General features: G+C 51.0%; 1 protein-coding gene across 1 annotated transcript; it reads right to left on the bottom strand.

The window, feature by feature from the left end:
• Positions 1–1,434: 1,434 nt before the first annotated feature.
• Atp13a1 (ATPase 13A1) lies at positions 1,435–17,658 on the bottom strand. The gene is made up of 26 exons (XM_004665986.2): positions 17,263–17,658; positions 15,153–15,242; positions 14,860–15,050; positions 12,406–12,478; positions 12,055–12,210; positions 11,879–11,948; positions 11,696–11,802; positions 11,263–11,392; positions 11,110–11,165; positions 10,222–10,348; positions 10,015–10,152; positions 9,812–9,932; positions 8,953–9,110; positions 8,486–8,661; positions 8,289–8,399; positions 7,198–7,323; positions 6,216–6,324; positions 4,594–4,793; positions 4,416–4,512; positions 3,891–4,051; positions 3,706–3,820; positions 3,418–3,614; positions 2,364–2,506; positions 2,088–2,199; positions 1,835–1,978; positions 1,435–1,752 (listed from the first exon to the last, which is right to left on the bottom strand). Exons 1-26 carry the CDS (start codon positions 17,656–17,658, stop codon positions 1,642–1,644), a joined length of 3,615 nt encoding a protein of 1,204 aa, XP_004666043.1. The 3' UTR covers positions 1,435–1,641.
• Between the last annotated feature and the right edge of the window lie 3,090 nt (positions 17,659–20,748).

Genomic DNA, 20,748 nt, shown 5'->3' with positions numbered 1-20,748 from the left:
CCTTTCAGATTTTTCTGCTGCCCTCATATCCAGCGCCACTCTCCACGACCATAGATTCTGCGGGCCTGGGATGTCTGTGCCAGAACTTAAGCCCCGGCCCCCTCGACTAGGTGGACCTCTCAGTTTGAGCTATAGAACAGGGGAGACCTGCTATTTCAGGATGCAGCCCACTGGGAGCCCCTAATATTACCTTGTTACCTTCAAAGCTGGATCAGACTCTTCAAGGCTTTTTGTAGTGCAGTGTCCCTTAGGGATAGGACCCTTGCACTGTGACCTCCAAGAACCATTAGAACTTCAGGGATCCTGCACCTGCACACTAATTACTACGGTGGCCACTGCACCTCTTCCAGCCTCCAACTGACTGCAGTGTATTTCTTCCTTATGGAGTAGGTGGTGGACAAAGAGGCATGGAGGACCCCTTGAACAGCGACAGGAAGGGCTGGGCTTACCACCTGCAGCCTGTCACAGTTGTGAAGAACCACCACACCTGGTACTGCAATTTTTTGCTGTGAATAAAATTTTATAGCTTGGGTGCAGTGGCTCATTCCTGTAATCACAGCACTGCAAGGCTGAGCAGGATCCTGAGTTAGACAAGCCTTGGTTACATAGTGATGAGATCCTGTTTCAAAAAATCTGAACCAAGGCTGGAGAGTTGGCTTAGCAGTTAAGGTGCCTGCCTGTGAAGTCTGAGTACACATGTTCGATTCTCCAGTCCCCATGTAAGCTGTGCACAAGGTGGTGCATGCATCTGAAGTTTGTTTGCAGTGGCTAGAGGCTCAGGTGTGGCCATTCTCTACACCCTCCCCATCTCTCTCAAATAAATAAAATATTTTAAAAACTGAACCATAAAGGATGTGTAGAACTTGGTTTTTGAAGCTTTTGGCTGTTGGGGAGGTAGGAAGTCCCCCACTACCCAGGACACCAGGCCTATGCTGCCCACTCAGGAAATATTGAGTTTCATGAATATGTCCTTTGAAAGAAAAGACACTGGGCTGGAGAAATGGCTTAGCGGTTAAGGCATTTGCCTGTGAAGTACAAGGACTCACGTTCAATTCTCCAGGTCTCATGTAAGCCAGATGAACAAGGTGGCACATGCATCTGGAGTTCGTCTGCAGTGGCTACAGGCCCTAGTGTGCCCATTCTCTCTTTCTCACTCTCTTCCTCTATCTATGCATCTCTACACCACTGGGGGAATGCTCTTTGTTAGGCATTTCTCAGGGTCTAACCGACTCATTACAATGTAAAACCACAGAAATACAGGGTACATGTGACACTAGAAAATACAGTGAGGTCCCCAGCTCCAGCATGACCTAGGAAGGAAACGTGTCTTAAAGGGTGGGTCACTTACCTCCCTTAGCTTGTGGTGTGCTAGGCCCACTGCCTGGCCCCTGACTCCCATGAACCCTGTGTGGCAGAGAAGAGATGGAGGCAGGCTTCTTAAAATCGCTGCTGCTGCTTTATTTACCAAAGGTGCTGGTCCAGGGCCAGCAGACGCCCCCAGGGGTCCCAGCTCAGTCTTCCAAGAACAAGGCCAGGCTGCCTCCCTATGGGGGTATGGGGGACAGTATTCCCTCTCCGGGTCCTGGCAGGGTTCCTGCTTGGCGGCAGCCAGGATAGACAGTGGGTACCAGCACTGCCATTTCAGGAAGGCACTTTCAGCTTCGGGGTTCCCAGAAAGAACTGTAGGATGCGGTCAGCCAGGAGTGCCAAACAGAAGTCCAGGACCAGGACCTGGGCGATGACCAGCTTGAACTGTCAGGAAGGGAGACTGGTTAGTCAGACTCAATGGTGCCAGGCAGGCTGAGTTTCAGGGCCACCACACAGGACCACCCACCTCCACAGGGATGTCCACAAGGCCAAACTGGCTGTTGAAGTCAGGTGAGGAGCCAAGTAGCAGGCCAATGATTGCCAGGAGTGATATGGCCAGACTCCATACCAGGGGCTTGTTCTCAGGCAGGCTCTCCATGAAGGGTGGGCCCTTGGGGACAGAGGTACTGATGGCTGGGCTTGCCAGGGCAGGCCAATTTTCTTTTTTTTGGGGGGGGGGAAGGATGAGGGTGAGTACGCTTGAATGGGCAGGGCCTCACCTTATAGTTGATGGCGAAGGTGGCCATTTGCATGGCCATGGCCATGATATATACAGTACTATTGACCAGGCTTGGCTCAAACTCCTTGTACAGGTCTACAAACTGTTCCTGCCTGCGAGAATTAGGTATAAGGATTAGGAACTCTCTACAATTCATGCATCCTCCGCAGCTCCCCACTGTATTAACAAAGCCAGGGGCGGACCAGCTGACTCTGCTGTCCTCCTGCCACTCCCATTATCAGGGACAGCTGTCACCTCCTCTGGGTGCCCTACTCACTTGTCAGGGCTGCGGGCCTGGGCCTCACGGTACAAGTAGACAAGGCTCACGAAGTGTACGGAGAACTGTAGCATCACTGTGAGGATGGTGTACAGGTTGAAGATGTTGGGCAAGGGCCGTTCTCGGGACAGTGTCTTGAGGGGCTGTGATGGCAGGGGTAAGGAAGGAATCAAGGGCAATGCCTTTGCCTCCATAAAGGCCTTGTATAACAGGGTACCTGACTGATCCTGGAGCTGCCTGGAACCCACATCTATACTATGTGATAGCCACAGTCTTGTAAAGGTGAGCCCACCCTCGGTTCCATAGGTTCAAGTGAAGACTCAAGGCCCTCCCTGAGGCCCATAGGGTGTGCATATCTCAACCTATCATTCTACCCTATTAGGGTAGAATCTAAAGTGTCCCCTGCAGGCTTATAGGCTGAAGATGCTGTCCCCAGAACAGTGTTCAGGGGCAGGACTTTAGAAGTAGCTCTGACCCAATTCCTGAACTAGGGTCAGACTGATAATAAAATTAGGAGGTGGGGCCAGTATCCCTGGGGCCTTTCCTCCCTTAGCCACCATGAGGCCAGAAGCTCTGTTCCACCATGGGGCTCCTACTGCAGTGACTGCCTCACCACAGGCCCAGACCACAGACTAAAACCTTAAAAACAAGACAAAATAAACCTCTCCTTTTGTTCATCAGGTACTTTGTTACGGTGATGGGAAGTTGACTAACATGTGCCTCTGGACGCTGGGACCTCTGTGACCTTGGTGTGTGTATGTCTGTGGCCTGCAAGTCCTTCTTTCCTCACCAGTCAGCCTGAGGGTTTCATAGTGTAGGCCTCCTTGGCTGTTCTGTCACCCACATGGACTTTTCCATAGCCCTGTACACCCTCTGCTTGCTCTCAGTAATTGTTTCCTCACTTGTCCCTTTGTCCCCTGTGTAGCTCTGTGGCCAGCTTGAAGCCCTAAGCCCATTGACAGCAGGGGGACCCTAGGGGAGGACAAGTCCCGCACCCTGAAGCAGCATACTCGCAGAACCTTTGACAGCTGGCCCTAGGTGGTCTGAGGCCCACCTTGGAGCGGGAAATGAAGAGGAAGCAGCCGGCCAGCAGCAGTCCCTGCAGAGTGGCCTGAAAGTCACTGAATTTGACACCCTCCAGGTACAGGACACTCTGACTGTATGCCAGGATGAGGGCGTTGAGTGCCAGGATTTTGAACATCTGCAGAGTGGTCACCAGTGTGCAGCGCCCTTGCTTGATCACATGACAGACTGTGGGGAGGAGGTGGGTATGAGCCGAGTTCCAGGCAGTGATGGGAGTGTGGGTAGTTTGGGCAGGAGTGGGCTGGATAGTGGGACTCACTGCACTGGATGGAGGAGAGCTTGGAGGTGAAGGGTGCCGCAATGCTGGCGTCTCCCAGCTTCACAATAGGGGTACTCTCATCCTCCAGGTCTCGAAGCACCTGGCTTAGGCGATCCTGAGGGGTGGGTGGAAGGGGTCAGCCCTGGCCAGCAGGGGGTGCCAGCATCTCCCCTGATAATACTCACCCTCTGGGAAGCTGGCAGCTCCTCAGGGGGTGGAAGCACAGACCTCTGCTTGGATGACCTGGAGGTGACCCTGGGGCCACTGTTGCTCAGGACTGGGCTGTCCCTTGGACGCCGCCGTCGCTCTACGATCCGTTCTGGAGCATTGGCCAGGAGTGCTACACCTGGAAGGGTGTCAGGAGAGGGGTGAGGGTTGGCAGCTCTGGGTCCTAGAAGCAGAGTCCACCTGTGTCCAGTTGCAGAGCTGGACCCCAGAGCCACTGTCCTAAGTTGAGGTGGGTTTTTTTTTTTTTTTTTCAGTGCTAGGGATGGGATCCAGAGACCTACACATTCTAGACAAATGCTCTATCTAACATGGAGCTAGCCACTCAGTTAGATTCTACTGTTGATCCATCCCCCAACCCTACTGGAAAATTCTAGGCAGGTGCTCCACCTCCCATTCAGGCCCTTAGGTTCTCACTAGGCAGATGACTGCTAAGCCACCTTATACCAAGGTGGAGGAGGTGCAGCTCCATTTTGGGAACTCACCCACATCGGCATGCTTCAGGGCACCCACATCATTGGTGCCATCCCCACACATGAGGGTCACATAGCCCAGCTCCTTCAGACTGGTAATGACAAACTCCTGTATGGTAGAGACAGGCTGAGTGGAGGCTGCCTGGGCCCTAAAAGCCCCTGGTGCCCAATCCCAGGGCCCTGTACTCACCTTCTGTTTGGGGGCCACACGGGCAAACACGTGCACATAGGGGATGAGGTGGAGCAGCTGTTGGGGATCCATGGACTGCAGGTGGGCTAGGCCATCTCCTGTGAGGCACAATGCATGCTCCTGGGCCAGCACCTTCGGGGAGCCTGAGGCCAGGGGCAGTTCAATGCTGCCATCGATGGAGCGCCACTTGCATGACTGGCCTGTGAGTCATATTCAGTGTCAGTGCTAGGGACTCCTGGATCAATACCATAGTCTCATCAAGTCCCAGGCCCTGTTCCAGTCACTTCACAGAGTATATCACAGAACCTTCAGGAACAGGTTGGTGAACAGAGAACCCGGGGCCTAAGCTATGTACTTTCAGCAGCATGATGGGGCTAGCTGTATACCTAGGCAGCCTGGTCCCACATGTCAAGCTGCCCCTACCATGGCACTATTCCCAAGGGACCTATATACTACTATTTTTGTGTGGGGGGAGGGAGTCTTTCTCTTCTCATTCTGCAACTTAGACCCTAGGACTAGGATGGTGGAGGGCAGCACACCATTATGTCCTGCTGGACTATCTTGAGCAGGTGGGAGTAAGCCTATAACTAGGTTTTGTTATAGGAGTCAGCCCTCTTTGCCCACCAATCAAGCAGTAGCTCTGTCCACTTGGGGCCACCCGTGCACCTGTCCCTAACAGCAGGGGATTGAGACCAAGTCCTCTGGCAGGCAGCACAGGGATTCCAGATGTCCTGTATAGGTTCCTGCAATGTGTTCTAATGGCTGTGAGAACACCGGCTCCTGCAACCCTGTACTGACTGGCTCTCCTTAAAGCCCTTTACTGCTCCTCAGACAGATTGAACACTGAGGATATCCCATGCCAGGTGACACTAAGTGACCCAGGCAGTGGCATCATTTACTGGGGGAAGGTTCTGAGATAGTCTCAGAATGTATTTATGTGCACGTGTTAATCCCAGCATTCGGGAGGCTGAGGTAGAGGACTACTGTGAATTCAAGGGCAGACTGAGCTACAAAGTAAGTTCTAGGTCAGCCTGGGCTAGAGAGCCTGCTTCATAAAAGCAAAACATATAAAAAAAGTTGGGTGAGGTGGCACACACCTTTGGCCCAGCACTTGGGAGGCTGAGGCAGGAGGTTCACTCTGAGTTTGAGACCAGCCTGTGACCACAGAGTAAGTTCCAGGTCAGCCTAGCAACTCTCATCCTACCCCCCCCCAAAAAAAAAATTGGCCTGGAATTTGCTCTGTAGCCCAGGCTGGCCTGGAAGACTGGAGTCTATACTCCTGGTATACTCATTTCTGAGCCTCCTCCTCCTTGTATACAAAGCAGGGACCACAATAGTTGGCTTTCCTCTATGATGTAGGCAAGACAAGCTGTCCTTGTAGTGTGGGGCAGGGCACCAGGAATGATGAGGTAACATGCATCATGCCCTCTACCTGGGATTTGGCCATACTTAGTGCTGTGCCAGCGAGTGCTGGAGGTCTGGGAGGCACTGTGCTTTGGAAGGAGAATGCTGGGCCCAAGATTGCCTCTGTCTGGGAACTTGTGTTGTAAATAATCACAGGTTCTGGAAGCAGTGGCTGCTCAAATAATTCTCAAGCTCCACCCACCCACCATAGGTCTCACCTTTCTCGGAAGGTGGATGCAAGATAAGTGTATGGGCCTTTTCGATGAAGTGAAGCTCCTGAGCCACGTGGCAAGCAGTGAGTGGGTTGTCCCCAGTGATCATGACCACCTAGGGGACAGAGGGTGGGGCTCAGCAGGGCAGAGTCCCAGCCTGGTGTCACAGCTCCTTCTGAGGATGACTGAATAGGAAAACTAAGCTTCTACAGATCCCAGCTGGGTGTCCAGCAGTCACAATCCAGCCCACCCAGAGTGTCCTATACAAATGACACATTGTGTCCTTCATACATAACCCAAGAATGTGCATGGTTCTGGGGATGGCATCGAGGACCTCATACATACTAAGTACTGAACCTCACCTCCAGTTCCACTCCATTCTTTTTTGTTGTCATTTTGTTTGAAGAAAGTTTTTATGTAGGCTCTGTAGCTCAGGCTGGCCTCAAACTCACAGTGATCCTCCTACCTCAACCTTCTTAGTGTTGGTATCATAGGTATGAGCCACTATACTTAGCTCTTCTTTTTGTTGAGACAGGGTGTCATGTAGCCCAGGCTGGCTTCAAACTTGCTATGTAGCTGAGGATGACCCTGAACCCCTAATTCTCCTGTCTCTACCTCCCTGGGATGACAGGTGGGCACTACCATACCAGTTGTAACATGTTAAGAATCGGCCTTTTGTTGTCATTCTGGGCCTTGCATCTGCTTGTGTGGGGAACATTTTGGAGATGGGAAGGGGGGTGGGCTGACTCCCAAGTGGATGGTGGGGACTAGTCACATGATTGACCTGCCTTGTGAGAGTGCCCACTAGGACAGGTAGGCATGATCTCCAGAATCTGAAGAAGTGACATGACAGCATCCTCTACCTAGGGGCAGCCTGAGCTCTCAGGCTATGCCTGACCTTGGCTGTGCTTTCCTCACTGTTGAGACTTGGAGGTTGATACTGTCCTTGCTGCTACTGCCCCATCTCCCCCCCATCCCCCACCCATACCCGGTGGGATGCGTTCTGTATCTCCCGGATCACAGCCTTGGAGTCGGCCTTGAGTGGGCAGGAGACCACGATGAAACCCACAAACTTGAGGCTGCATTCCAAAGTTTCCCGCTTGACTTCCCGGGCCTGTGGACAGACATGGGGTATCCTCACCATCTGTCCCTTCCACCAGCCCCTCCATACCGCCTGGAGTGGAACCCAAGGAAGGGACAATAGTATTACTTCACTAATTAGAGCTACGTATGTGTGCCTGCACATATGCAAGATGGTGTGGGGAGGGAAGGCATTGTCCCCCAAGAAGCAACACATGAAGCCCAGGAGGGAAGAGACAGAGTGGGTCCTAGGCACCATGAAGGATGGGGTCCAGCCACGTCTCCACCTTGTGGTTGTGGATATAAGCATGTCAGAGAGCTGTCTATGACTCAGCTCTGACTCATTAGGGTCATGAGCACCATCCTTCATGAGGGACAGATAACCCTGACCTACTTCTACCTTGAGGCAACACTAGGGAAGGCTAACCTCAAGGTACTCACATGGTACCTGGGGATGAAGGCACAGTAGCATAAGAACGGTGGTGGGGAATATGGTAGGCAGGATCAGGGAACAGCTTCAAAGGAAGTAGGAACCTCCAGGTATAGGAGGGATGTGGGCACCAGGAAGGATAAAAGTGCAGTGGCCTTAAGCCCTGGCCTAATTGGGCTCTGCACTCAGTGCTGCAATTTGACATAAGTCCTAGAGAAACCTCTGGTGTGAGCAGGCTTGATAGGAGCCAAGATGTAGGCTACCTTGGTGGAGGAATGAAGGTGGGAAGACAAGACATGTGGATGAAGGCAAGTGGGCGAGAGCTGTGGATGCCACTAAGGCCTTTCAGTGACCAGGGAGCAGGGAAGAAGTGAAGACAGGAGAATATGAGATGCCTGTTGGCATTCCCTAATGGGCTATCCAGAACAGGCTGGGGGGGTGTATTGGAGGTGGTCACTCAGAGTCCCCAAAGGCCACAGCAGGTGAGGATTAGCAATGAAACTGTGGCCACTCCTACTGGTACTACAGAATTGGGAGGAGCTGAGGTGGCAGGAAGCCTGGGTTCTTACCTGCTGGTGTGTGAGGTGTCCCAGTTCCTTGTATCCCAATGCTAGGACACGGGCTCCTTCCCGGGAGATCTCTGTGTGTATGTGATGGTAGTCAGGCCGGCACTGGGAAAACTGCAGAGAATGCAAGTGGACATGAAGTTACTGCCTATCCTCTGTCCTTCCTTTACTTTATCCCCCTCCCCTTAGGGCCACCTCACCATGGAATGCAGGGTTTCAGGGGCCCCCTTCACGGCTGCGATGTAGCAGAGGTCAGTGGAGCCAAGCTTCTCATAGGAGGCGAGCACGGACATTCGCTTTAGGGCACTGGCAAAATGAAAGCGCTGGTGAATTTTCAGCCCCTGAGTTTTAATACTTCGGGGGAATACTTTCTCATCTGGAAACAAATAAGTACAAGTCCTGAGGGGCTTAGCTCCGGAGAGGTAGCCAAGCCCCTACCTTAGCCCCACCCTTGCCCAACTTCCCACAGAGCAAGCTGGCAACAGGGGATTCTGTGGCCATAGCCAGGTCAAGCCAAGTACCAACCCAAGTGGACCCCCAAGCGCAAGGCCCATCCCAAGTTCACAGGGGGCCGTGCCCAGTAACCTAAGAGAATGTCACAGCAGTGGGCCTATCTGCTTGGAACAGACAGGTTCCCAACACCAGGCCTGAGGCACTGGTTCCTCACCTTTGGTTAGTGTCCAGTCCACAGCTGTCAACATGGCCTTCTCAAGTGGGTCACCCACAAGGGTGCCGTCATCCAGCTGCACGAGGGAATGGCAGGAGGCCAGGGCCCGGTGTGTTTCTATGGGGATGTTGGACACAGGGGTCACTTCCTTCCCATCTCTGCAAGAACAGGAACAACTTGTAGGTCTTATAGGGTAGAGAGAGGTGGACAAGTGGAACTGCACTTCTAACAGGGAAGAAACCCTGGGAACCACCAGAGGGCATCACTACAAACAACTCCCAACTCTCAAGTGCATGAGTTGTGTTGATCACAGTCCTCCGTGAGAATGATAAAAGCCTCCAGGATGGTCAGCGAGGTCTCACATGGTATGCAGAGTCCTTTTCTTTTTTTAAAAAAATGTTTTTATTATTTATTTATTAGAGACAGAGAGGGAGGGGGAGGGGGGAGGGACAGAGAATGTAGGCTACCTTGGTGGAGGAATGAAGATGGGAGGACAAGACATGTGGATGAAGGCAAGTGGGCGAGAGCTGCGGATGCCACTAAGGCCTTTCAGTGACCAGGGAGCAGGGAAGAAGTGAAGACAGGAGAATATGAGATGTGCCATGGCCTCTAGCCACTGCAAACAAATTCTAGACGCATGTGCCACCATATGCATCTGGCTTGCATGGGACTTGGGTCCTTATGCTTCACAGGCAAGCGCCTTATCCACTGAGCCATCTCTCCAGCCCTGTAGAGTCCTTTTCTATGGTACATACATGACTGGTAGGCATACTGGGGCTGAGCTGGCTGCTCTGGGCCTGTGTGGACTCTCCAACTGTCACTCACATTGAAGGAGATAGGATAAAACCTTGGTGCTCACCTCAGCCCAGCTACGCCACGCACCACCAGGCTATCACTAGTCAGGGTCCCTGTCTTGTCAAAGCAGCACACCTCGACCTTGCCAGCGAAGGGGATCCGGAAGGGTTCCGTACAATACATGTCTGGGGAGATGGAAGCAGTGGGTAGGTCTTTCTAGGCTCCTGTCCACTCTGTACCAGGCCTCAACCATTACCCTTTACTCACAAAGCTTGGCCAGGGCGATGAGTGAGGTATTGACAGCCAGGGACAGCTCGATGGGCAGCTCAGGGGGCACAACTGAGGTGAGGATCAGGGTACATTCCAGAAAGAGCTTGTAGCGGTTGCGGCTGGGGTCCTTGGTGCCTGTGGAGATAGGGCCTGCCAGCCTGGGGTGGGGATGGGGCCAAGGAGAAGGAACAGGCATGAGCTTACCTTCAATCCACACATAGGCGGCTGCCGCAATGGCAAAGACCAGGAGGAAGAGGATGAAGATGAAGGTCTCCAGGTTGTTTGCAGTCACCCTCTTAACTCCAAAGAGGATTGTGCGCAGAAGCTTGCCCTAGAGGAACAAGGGGACAGTGGTCTTTCCTAGGAGGGAGGAGTGTACGGTGAGGGTCATCCTTGCCTGAAAGCACTGAGGCTGGGTTCTTTCTAGCAATGCCTGCCTTGAGGCTGTGAATGAGGCAGCCAGAGCCCTGACACAGCTATGCGGATGGATGGATGGATGGCTGCACCTCAGCCAAGAACTACAGAGGCTGGCAGCAGGGCAGACAGTGAAGTGAGACTGGAGGGAGGGGGATGCCTTCTTGTAGGTCTAGCCAGCACAGCTCCCAGGGAGAGCTGTGAAACATTACCAGAGCAACTTGGTTCACATCCTCCCTGTGGGGTGGTAGTAGCTGGTCTGCTTTGGGATACCAACTGGAGCCTCAGGCCTGATCTGAAGGTCCTTCTATACCCTGGACCCTTTGTTGCGGTCAAAGAACGCATGGTGTGGATATTCTTATGTCTGTCCATCCTTCCTTCCTTTCTCTTTCCCCTCCCTCTCTACCTCCTTTTGTTCTATCAATTTTGGAGAGAGGATCTATAGTCCAGGCAGGCCTTGAACTTGTTATATAGTCAAGGATGACCTTGAACACTGGGATTACAGTCATGTACTACCTTGCCTAGTTTTTTGTGGTGCTGGCATGAAACCCAGGACTTTGCATATGCTAGGTAGCCATTCGACCAATGAAGCTTCATAACAAAACTCCATGGGGTGGATGCTCTGAAAGGGCCCACCACCTGCCCCAGGCCCCACCCTGGATCAGTCACAGGCCCCACCTGGGATGTGTTGAATCCAGTCCGAAGGACGTAGGCCACACACCCATTGTCAACCGCTGGGGAGACAAACAGAGCTGTGTGTCACTCAATTTCAACTCTCTCATGCTCCAGCAAGTGTGGGGGAGCCATTCCAGTCACCCTTGAGGCACCTACGCTTCAGGCCTGTAGTGGCCTTTTGGGGAGGTATGTGCTGCACCACCTTGGTGCCCCCGAAGATGACATGCAGCCGGGCATCAGCCTGAAGGTCTAGCACACGGTCAGGGCTCAGGTCCTCTATGGGCTCCTGGGGAGGGATCTGGATGTCAGGTTTACCTCAACCTCCTCACAGGCTTTGTCCCTGGAGAGCTATTCCCTGGGGCTGGGATGAGCCAGCCTGATCTTCACTGGGTAGGGGGCTCCTTGCCAGACCAAGGATCCTTTCATATCTTGTTGTCCATTCCATTCCTACATGGCACCCCCACCCCCCGCATGGCACTAACTCAACCCAACCTCCCCTCCACCTATGTCTAGCAGGACCTGCCTGGCCACTGGCCTCTCTTGTCCCAGTCTCCTCCATGAATCAGGGGTTCAGAACCCCAACCATCACCTTCATCTGTGGCACCGACTCCCCAGTGAGCATGGCCTCATCTACAATGCAGCGGCCCCGCAGCAGCAGCACATCACATGGCACTAGGTTCTCCTGAGGGGAGCGGCCTGAGGTGGGGGAGGGAGTGGAGTTGGCCAGAGGCAGAGATGAGGGTTCCTGTGATGGACAGGAAACCAGGCTTACCTACAGACACTATGTCCCCAGGAACAATCTCATCACTGGCAACGGGCCTCCACTTGCGGTTGCGGTACACCTAAGGGATGAGGATGGGGTGGGTGTATCAGCACAGACCGGTGGTCTGCATGTTGCCCATTTTAGGGCCAGGCAGGGCTGTCCTGGCCGTCTCCCTGCTGCAGCACCTGGATCATGTGTGGCTTGTTGCCCATCTTGCGGATCTCTGACATGTTGCGCATCTGCTGCTGTACCAGGGAGGCCTCAAAAGCCACCAGCATAGACAGAGTGAAGACACTGTAGTACCAGTACTCGTCCAGGCACCATAGCCCCACGCATAATACCTGGGGGACAGCAGACTGTTCAGCCTTGCCCATGTTCCTTCTCCCCTAGAGCCCAGGCAGATACCCAAAAAGCACGAACTCTAATGCAAGAAGACAGAAAGAAGTCTGGGGCTTGCAGGTGGCAGCCAGATGTGCTTCAGCTACCAAATACCCAAGGAAGGAGATAGGGAGTAAGGGCTGCAGTTGCTACTTTACCTGAAACACAAAAAACGGGGCTGTGGCTCTCTCCTTGAAGAGCTCAGAGAAGTCAGGCACCACCATCTCAGCCCTGTAAGAGACCACATCCCCATTCTGGTTCAGAAGATGCTAGGTGTCCTAGCGGGGAAGGCTGTACTTAGCTACTATATTCCCCCTACTCGCAGAACCCATGAGGCTTTGGAACCTGTGACAGATTCTTCCTAAGGACACCCACACCTGGGCAAACTGAGAACCTCCTAATCTGGTCGGGTGACACAGCAAGTAGAACAGGGTGTCTGGGGAAGGGAGCCAAAACACAGCCCAACCACCACTGGAACTGTGATTTTTCTTTTTGTTTTCTAAGACAGAGTCTCATATTGTCATAGATGATTTTGAACTCCTGATCTTCCTACCTCTACCTACTCAGTACTGGAATGACAGGTTTGTGCCACCATGCCTAGCTTATGGGTCCACCCATGGCTCTGTGCACAGTAGGCACTCATCCTCAGTCCTGGAGTCAGCATTTTCTAATAATTTCCTGAATAAAAGCCCCATGGTCCAAGCAGATTGGCCTGCAGCAGTGTGTGTTGTTGCTCTAAGGCATCTTTCTTTTTATACAAAGCATACCAATTTTTTATTTTTATGCATGTATGCGTACACATGTATGCATAGGTATGTGTGTGTACGTGTGTATGAATGCATGTAGGGATCAGAAGACAACTTTAGGTATTATCCTCAGGAATGATGTCCATGTATTCTTGTTTTAATTTATTAATATGCATGTGCGTGTCAGCTTGCCAGGGCCTCTTGCCACTGCAAAAGAACATCAGGCACTTTGCACCACTTTTAGTGTCTGGCTCCCACTGGGAAGTGAACTTAGGCTAGCAGGCTTTGCCAGCAAGCACTTTCAACCACTGGGCCATCTTCCTAGTTCTCCATCTGTTTTTGAGATAGGCTTTCTCATCTTTCTCATTAGTGGGCTTACCATCAGCTAGCTGGTGAGCACCAGGGATTCTCCTGTCTCTGCCTCCCTAGTGCTAGTTCTAGCTGTACAATATCATGCCCAGCATTTTTATGTTGTTACTAGGGATTGAATTTAGCTTCATGCTTGGGAGGAAAGCTGCTTTACTCACTGAGCCATCTCCCCAGCCCCTAGCACTACTTAGAGGAGAACTTCTTGAGCAGCTGGGGGAGTGACTCCAGTGGCAGAGTACATACTTAGAAGATATCCTGGGACATCTGTGAGTTTCTAGACTGAGGACCATAGCCAGGGTGGCTATGGTGGTGGCTCTAGTGTCAGATGACAGTTTGATGCTCAGCTTTAGGATGCCTCCTCCCAGCTGTGCATGGGCACATGAGGTATGGTTTTGATGAAGCATGGCATATGGAGTGCCTAACATTCTAACCAGTACAAAAAAAAAAAAAAGGTATCAGTTAGGTTTCTTTTTTGGTTTTCTAAGGTTGCGTCTCACTCTAGCCCAGGCTGACCTGGAATTTGTTATGTAGTTTCAGGGTGGCCTCTAACTTATGGCGATCCTCCTACCTCTGCCTCCCAAGTACCAGGATTAAAGGTGTGTGCCACCATGCCCAGCCCTACTGCAGCTTTTTAACATCATTTAAAATATATATATACTTTTATTTACTTGCAAGCAGAGGGAGAAGACAGAGAGAATGGGTACACCAGGGCTGCAACTTCAGATGCACGTGCTCCTTTGTGCATCTGGTTTTACGTGTTACTGGGAATTGGACCCAGGTCATCAGACTTTGTCTCTCCAGCTCTTTGTCACAATGCCTAAAGTGCTGAGATACATATGAGCAGAAGAATGAGGACAGAAGCTTAAAGAAGAAATGTAAAGCCATAGGGAAGAGCTAAAGACAGAGTTTAGTCAGGAAAGTGCTTGTGCTGCAAGCATGAGGACCTATGTTCAATCCCCCAAACTCATGGAAAAATGCTGGGCCTGGTGGGGCACACCTATAACCCCAATGTTGGGGAGGCAGAGAGAGGTGGATCTCTGGAGCTTGCTGCTCATCCAGTCTAGTCCAATTAGTGAGCTACTGAGATAACCTATCTCAAAAAAAAAAAAAAAAAAGGTAGATAGTGTACTACTGAAGGACAACAATCGAGGCTGTCTTCTGTCCTCCACATGCACATACACATGTGCTGATATGCATACATATATGCACACCACCACACATACATGTGGAGAAAACACCCTCCCCCAAAAACCCCAAGGGGGTAAGATCCACAAAACAGACAGCAAATGGTCACTAAGGAAGGAATAAAGCAAACATTCAAAATCTCATGCCATGGGGCAAAGGCTCTAGGCCTTAGGAAACCAGAACCCAGCAGGTTTTTCAAATGATGCCAATCACCTAGCATGTGTAACTAAAAAGTAGTTTTCAGTCTCACTTCTAGATTTAGAACAGGACAGAGCAGAAGGGTAGACAGGACACCAACAAACAGAGACTCACTTGTTGCTCCCAAACTTCTTCTCTGCTGCTCGGATCTCTGCATCTTCCTGGAACCCTCTGTTGCTCTGATAGTAGGAGAAGGGGTTCCCCACAGGAAAGGCCACAGGGAGGAACTGCTTTTTCTCTAGGGCATCATAGGAGTATTTGATCTTCTGGAACTCAAAGGACAGTACCTCAAGGCCGTCCTCGCCCTGTGAGGAAAGTGTGTATATGCAACTTTGGGAGGCCCTGCCCAGCTTGCAAATCCTACCCAATCCCTGCTGTGAGCAGTGCAGTGGGCAATCAATACTAACCTTGTCGCGGTGGAGGGCCACCAGCTCAGTGGAACCATTGTTGGGTGTGGGCACCACCTTCACCAAGGTTGCTTTGCTAGAGTCATACTCCTGCCAGGGGCAAAGGAAGGCCATTGAGCCCTTCTCAACACAAGTCTACAGCTGCCATGGGCCATGCACGACAAGGGATATGGGCACAGTTTCTCCAAGGTAATGGTCCACACATGCTTCTGGGCTTTGGTTGGCTTGGCCATTCCCTAAATCATTCACTGGTCTCAGATCCTAAAGCTTGGGTCACAGATAGCACTCAACGCCCAGGATTCTGGTGACAAGCTCAAACAGGAAGAACCAAACCCAACACCTACTGGGCTCTCCTCTCACATGAACCAAGTCCTGGCACAGCCCACATGCTGCCACCCTGGCCTTCTCTCTCGCTGGCTCATTATTCTTATTCCATGCCAGACACTCAGGTTCGTCCTAAGTGTCTGAGCTAAGGGTCTTGGTATTCACTTCTTTTCTTTTTTCTGCATGGAGTACACATTCAGAGAAATAGCTCCCTGATAGGTTCAGGCCTTTGCTTTAAATGTCACCTCTCCATTGTAATCACCTTTCCATGGTTATGCCTTCTAAAGTTCACTGGCAATGTCCCCATCTCCATGTCTATGTTGTATGTCTTTAGTATCAACTAATGAATAGCATGTCTTTCTCTCCACAAATACCACAAAGCAGTAGATTTCAAAGGTTTTATTCATTGCTATTTTCCCACATGGCATAGGAAATGCTCCTCAATCCTGTGAGCTGATGCATTCCATGGCTGTTTGGCTACATCTTGCAATGTCTGCAATGAGGATGGGCAGTGCATTGGAGAGAGCCCAACAAAGTACCACCCCTGAGGAACTGCATATACAGGTTTCTGAAGCAGCGAGAAAACAGAAACAGATAACAATGACCTCAGTAACTCAGTGGAAGAAAAGCACAAGGTACCATATACAGCACTTGCCCTGTGGCAGGCACTTTACATAGGTCACCTCAGCCTCTGAAGGTGGCACTGGGAGGGAGGTGCTATAGCTCTCACTTTACAGCAGGGGTAAACTGAAACCCAGGGAGAAGCAACTGTCTGAGGTGTGATACAAAGCCAGATGTCTCTTCTCCCCAATGGCTGCTTAGCACCTCCCACTTCTTCATCCCTGGAGGGGAAGTTCACAACAGGCCAAAGACAGCTGGAAGTCTTGGGACTAGTGTCAACTGCCTTTCCATTACTGGTTGTACTAATTAATCCAAGTTACCAAGCCTAAAAGTTCAGGTCCCTCTCCAGGAGAAATCTTAGTAGAAGTGACATGGGTGTACTCACTCTGAAATGAGAATTCAACGAATCACCCTTCCTAATCAGAGGGTGTTTGGGGGGCTGGAGCTCTTCCTATAGTCTTTGCTGTCCCCTCCCCATAGTGTCAGAGGACTTCAAACTTGGTGAGATCTGCACCATCACAGGGTCTATGGTGTAGTCACTGGATATCACCTGTCAGCTCACAGTCACTGCTTCCTGTGGCGAACTTTTATTTATAACAGTGAACTTAGGGGTCACTGAACTGCCTTGCAGTGCATTCTGATCTGCTTTCACTTTCCTTATCATGCTGACAAAAACCATGAGATTCCAAGCACTAAGTCCTTTACTTAAATAGCTCCTATCCATCTAAACACTGCAATTAAAAGGAGCTCTTTTTGTTGTAGCAAGGGACAGAGGCATCAGGCCTACGTTTCACAGACTGGAAGAGACACCCCGCAGATCTAGCCTCACATTTTACAAACCAAGGTAGGAGACAATGAAGAAAGAAGATTAAACCGTTCCTCGGGGAACAAAAGTAGGGCCACTGAGTATGGGAGCTGGCCTTAACGATTCTTATTAAATAGCAGTATATAGCGGGCCCAGCGCTAACGTGCTACGGGTATTTCTTTGACTCTGAAGGACTACACTAGGAAGTAACCCACAACAGTCGCACAGCAGATCAACAGAAGGGTCGGGATTAAGCCCGAACCAAAGGCAGAGAGAAGGCCGCAGGGTACCCAGCCCTAGCAGCTAGCTAGCTGGAAGACTGCGGCCGGGCCGGGGTCGCGCTCGTGCGCGCGCACTTACCGGGGTGCAAGTGAGCGCGCAATGCGCGTGCACGGACCAATGCCCCGACAGGACGGTGAGCGCGTGCGTGAGGCAGATTGTGGCGAGCACAAGCAGCGCGGCCTCAGGGACCTGAGTCCAGCTGCTGCCCCAACCCCAGCAGCCGGAGGCTGCGGCGCTCAGCCATGCTGGGTAGAGCAGCCCCGCGAACGGCAGCACGGTGAGGCGCCGCAGCAGCGTCAACCGCCGGTACGGCCACACAGCGGCCACCAGCTCGTCCCCGCTGGCGATGAGCGCCGGCCCGGCGGCCAGGAACGCACGCGGCGGCGGCTTAGACGGGGACTGCCTGCCGGATTGGGAGCCGCCAGGCCGGGCCCCGCACGGCTCCGCGTTGCCCACTGCCGCCATCTTTCCCATCGCCGCGCTGGCTTCCGGGCAGAGACACGCCTCACTTCCGGCGTGGTACTTCCGTCGGCCCTGAGCTCAGCCATGGCAGCCTGAAGAACGAAGTAGCGCCTGGTTCACCGAACAAGCTAGTCCCGGAAGTACTTACCTAGGGTGCCGCCAGGACAGGCTGTGACGGGAAGGAGAGGCTGGACGTTTCCATGACAGAAAGGGCCTGAAAAGCTGCCAAGGTCTGCAGGGCGGGCTCAGGCCCCACCATGACAGCCTGAACCTGCCAAGCATTGAGTTCTGTCAGTCCGAGCCTGTACACTGACGAGCTGGTCAATCAGGAGAGGAGGCATTTACGGGGCGGGGCCTGCCAGCGGAGGGAAATTGGAGTTCTGTGGTGGTTCTGGAACCTTAAGCCCTGAGTTCATATCTGCAAACTAACCAAAGAATTGGCAATTCCAGATTCAAGAGAATGATTTTGAAAATAACACATTTTATTCAGATTTTACAAAGGAGTGCAGAAAGGGGAAGGCTGCGGGGCAAAGTGAGATAGAGTGGGGAGAAGAGAAGTACACCAAGTGAAGCCCAAAAGCCCATGTGGGCCACGTGTAGCTCAGGATAGGGATCTGGTGAAAGAAGCGTGGAAAGAAAAGAAAAGAGAAAGGAAAGTTCAAGGAGCTCTTGCAATGTGGGGAGTTGGAGGGGATAGAGAACCCATGCAGAGAGTAAGGGCTAGGGTCTAGGCTGAGTCCCCCCTGGCTGGTCCTGGTCCTGAGCCTGGGTTGAGCCAGCCCAGGCCCAGCTGAGGGAAAAAGTCAACCACAGCTGGAAGTTCCCAAGTGAACACAGAGAGCCTGCCTTCCCCTTGCAAAGGTGTTTATAACCTTAGGGTGGTTACCTGTCTTTTGGCCCAGGTGAACCAGAGGGCCAGCTGGTTTGGTTAGGGCTAGGGGCTGTCTCAAGAAGAGATGAGCTCTAGCACCAACTTCCGGGGGCTGAACTTGACCAACCACAAGTGTTTAAATCCTATGAAAGACCTTCCCAGGACGGGATCCTAATTGCTTGTGGAAACACTGGTCTCTAGGAAACTAGTCAAAAGATAAATCAGATGATCTTGGATTTCTAACAAATGCAAACATTCCTGTCCTTTTTACCTTCAGGGGTCCAGTCACCCTAACTCTAATCTCCCCTCAGACCTCCACATGCAAGATGTGGTATGCATGCACACAACAAATAATATAATGGCTTTTTGTGTGCCACAACAATTATTTGAACTTTTTTCAATTCAATTCTTTTTATTTTTGAGGGAAACCCAACAGACTGACTTTTTTTTTTTTTTTGGTTTTTCGAGGTAGGGTCTCACTCTAGCCCAGGCTAACCTGGAATTCACTATGGAGTCTCAAGGTGGCCTCGAACTCACGGCAATCCTCCTACCTCTGCCTCCTAAGTGCTGGGATTAAAGGCGTGCACCACCACACCTGGCAGACTGTTTTATGTTTTATTTATTCATTTATTTGTGAGAGACAGAGAGAAAGTAGGAGAGAGAGAGAGAGGAAGAGAATGGGCACACTAGGGCTTCTAGCCACTGCAAACAAACACCAGACACCTGTGCCTGGGTCCCTAGGCTTTGCCAGCAAGTGCCTCAACCACTATGCCATATTCCCCTACCCTTTTTTATGAGAGAAAGAATTGGCCTCCAGCCACTGTAATGGAACTCCACCTGGTGTGCATGTGCAACCTTGCATAGTTCTGTCACCTTGTGTTTATGTGGGATTTGAAGAGTCCAACATGGGTCGTTAGGCTTCTTAGCAAATGCATGAACTGCCATCTCTCCAGTCCCTCATTTTTTTTTTTTTTTTTTTTGCTTTTCTTTTTTGCTTTTTTGAGGTAGGGTCTCACTCTAGCTCAAGCTGACCTGGAATTCACTCTTTGGTCTCAGGGTGGCCTCAAACTCACAACAATCCTCCTACCTCTGCCTCCCGAGTGCTGGGATTAAAGGCATGCGCCAGCACACCTGGCTTCCAGTCCCTCTTTTTCAGTTCTTGATTTTTTTTTTTTTTTGAAACAATGTCTCATTATGCTATTGGCATTATTATTATTTTTTTTGAGGTAGGGTCTCTAGTTCAGGCTGACCTGAAATTCAGGCTTGCCTTAAATTCACAGCAGTCCTCCTATCTCTGCCTCCCAAGTGCTAGGATTAAAGGCGCACACCATCTCATCCAGCTGGCATTATTAATATATGTGTGAATGTAAGATTTTTGTAAATAGAGAACATAAATGCAACAGGACTTAGCAATCGGAAAATAATACAGATATTTAAAAATTTTATTGACAAATTCAGTACATATAGATAACACACCAGGATCATAATCACCTCCCACTACCCTCCCTTTTCCTCTTTACAAGTTCCTTCCTCCACTGAATCCTCTCTTTTCTGATCAGTCTCTCCTATTTTTTTCAAATGCAAACTTTTTATTTTTTTCTTTTCAAATTTTTTTTATTAACAGCTTTCATGATTATAAAAAATATCCCATGGTAATACCCTCCCTCCCCGCCACTTTTCCCTTTGAAACTCCATTCTCCATCATATCCTCTCCCCATCTCAATCACTCTTTTATTTTGATGGCATGATCTTTTCTTCATATTATGATGGTCTTGTGTAGGTAGTGTCAGGCACTGTGAGGTCATGGATATACAGGCCATTTTGTGTCTGGGGGGAGCATGTTGTAAGGAGTCCTGCCCTTCCTTTGGCTCTTATATTCTTTCCGCTACCTCTTCCACAATAGACCCTGAGCCTTGGAAGGTGTGATAGAGATAGTGCAGTGCTGAGCACTCCTGTCACTTCTTTCCAGTACCATGATGCCTTCTGAGTCATCCCAAGGTCACATTTGAGTCCTTTATTCTGTTCTGTTCATCCGTATGTCTGCCTTTATGCCAGTACCATACTGTTTTTTTTTTTACAATGGCTCTGTAATATATCTTAGAATCAGCTATGGTGATACCACCAGTCTTATTTTTGTTGCTTAGAGTTGCTTTGGCTATTAAGGTTTTTGTTGTTGTTGTTGTTTGTCAGGAGCCATTTGGCAGCAAGACATTAACAAAAAAAATAGCAGC

The sequence above is a fragment of the Jaculus jaculus genome, chromosome 1, assembly GCF_020740685.1.
Source record: "Jaculus jaculus isolate mJacJac1 chromosome 1, mJacJac1.mat.Y.cur, whole genome shotgun sequence".
NCBI classification, from domain to species: Eukaryota; Metazoa; Chordata; class Mammalia; order Rodentia; family Dipodidae; genus Jaculus; species Jaculus jaculus.
The sequence above is the reverse complement of the archived record's forward strand: the minus strand, read 5'-3'. Positions and strand labels throughout refer to the sequence as shown.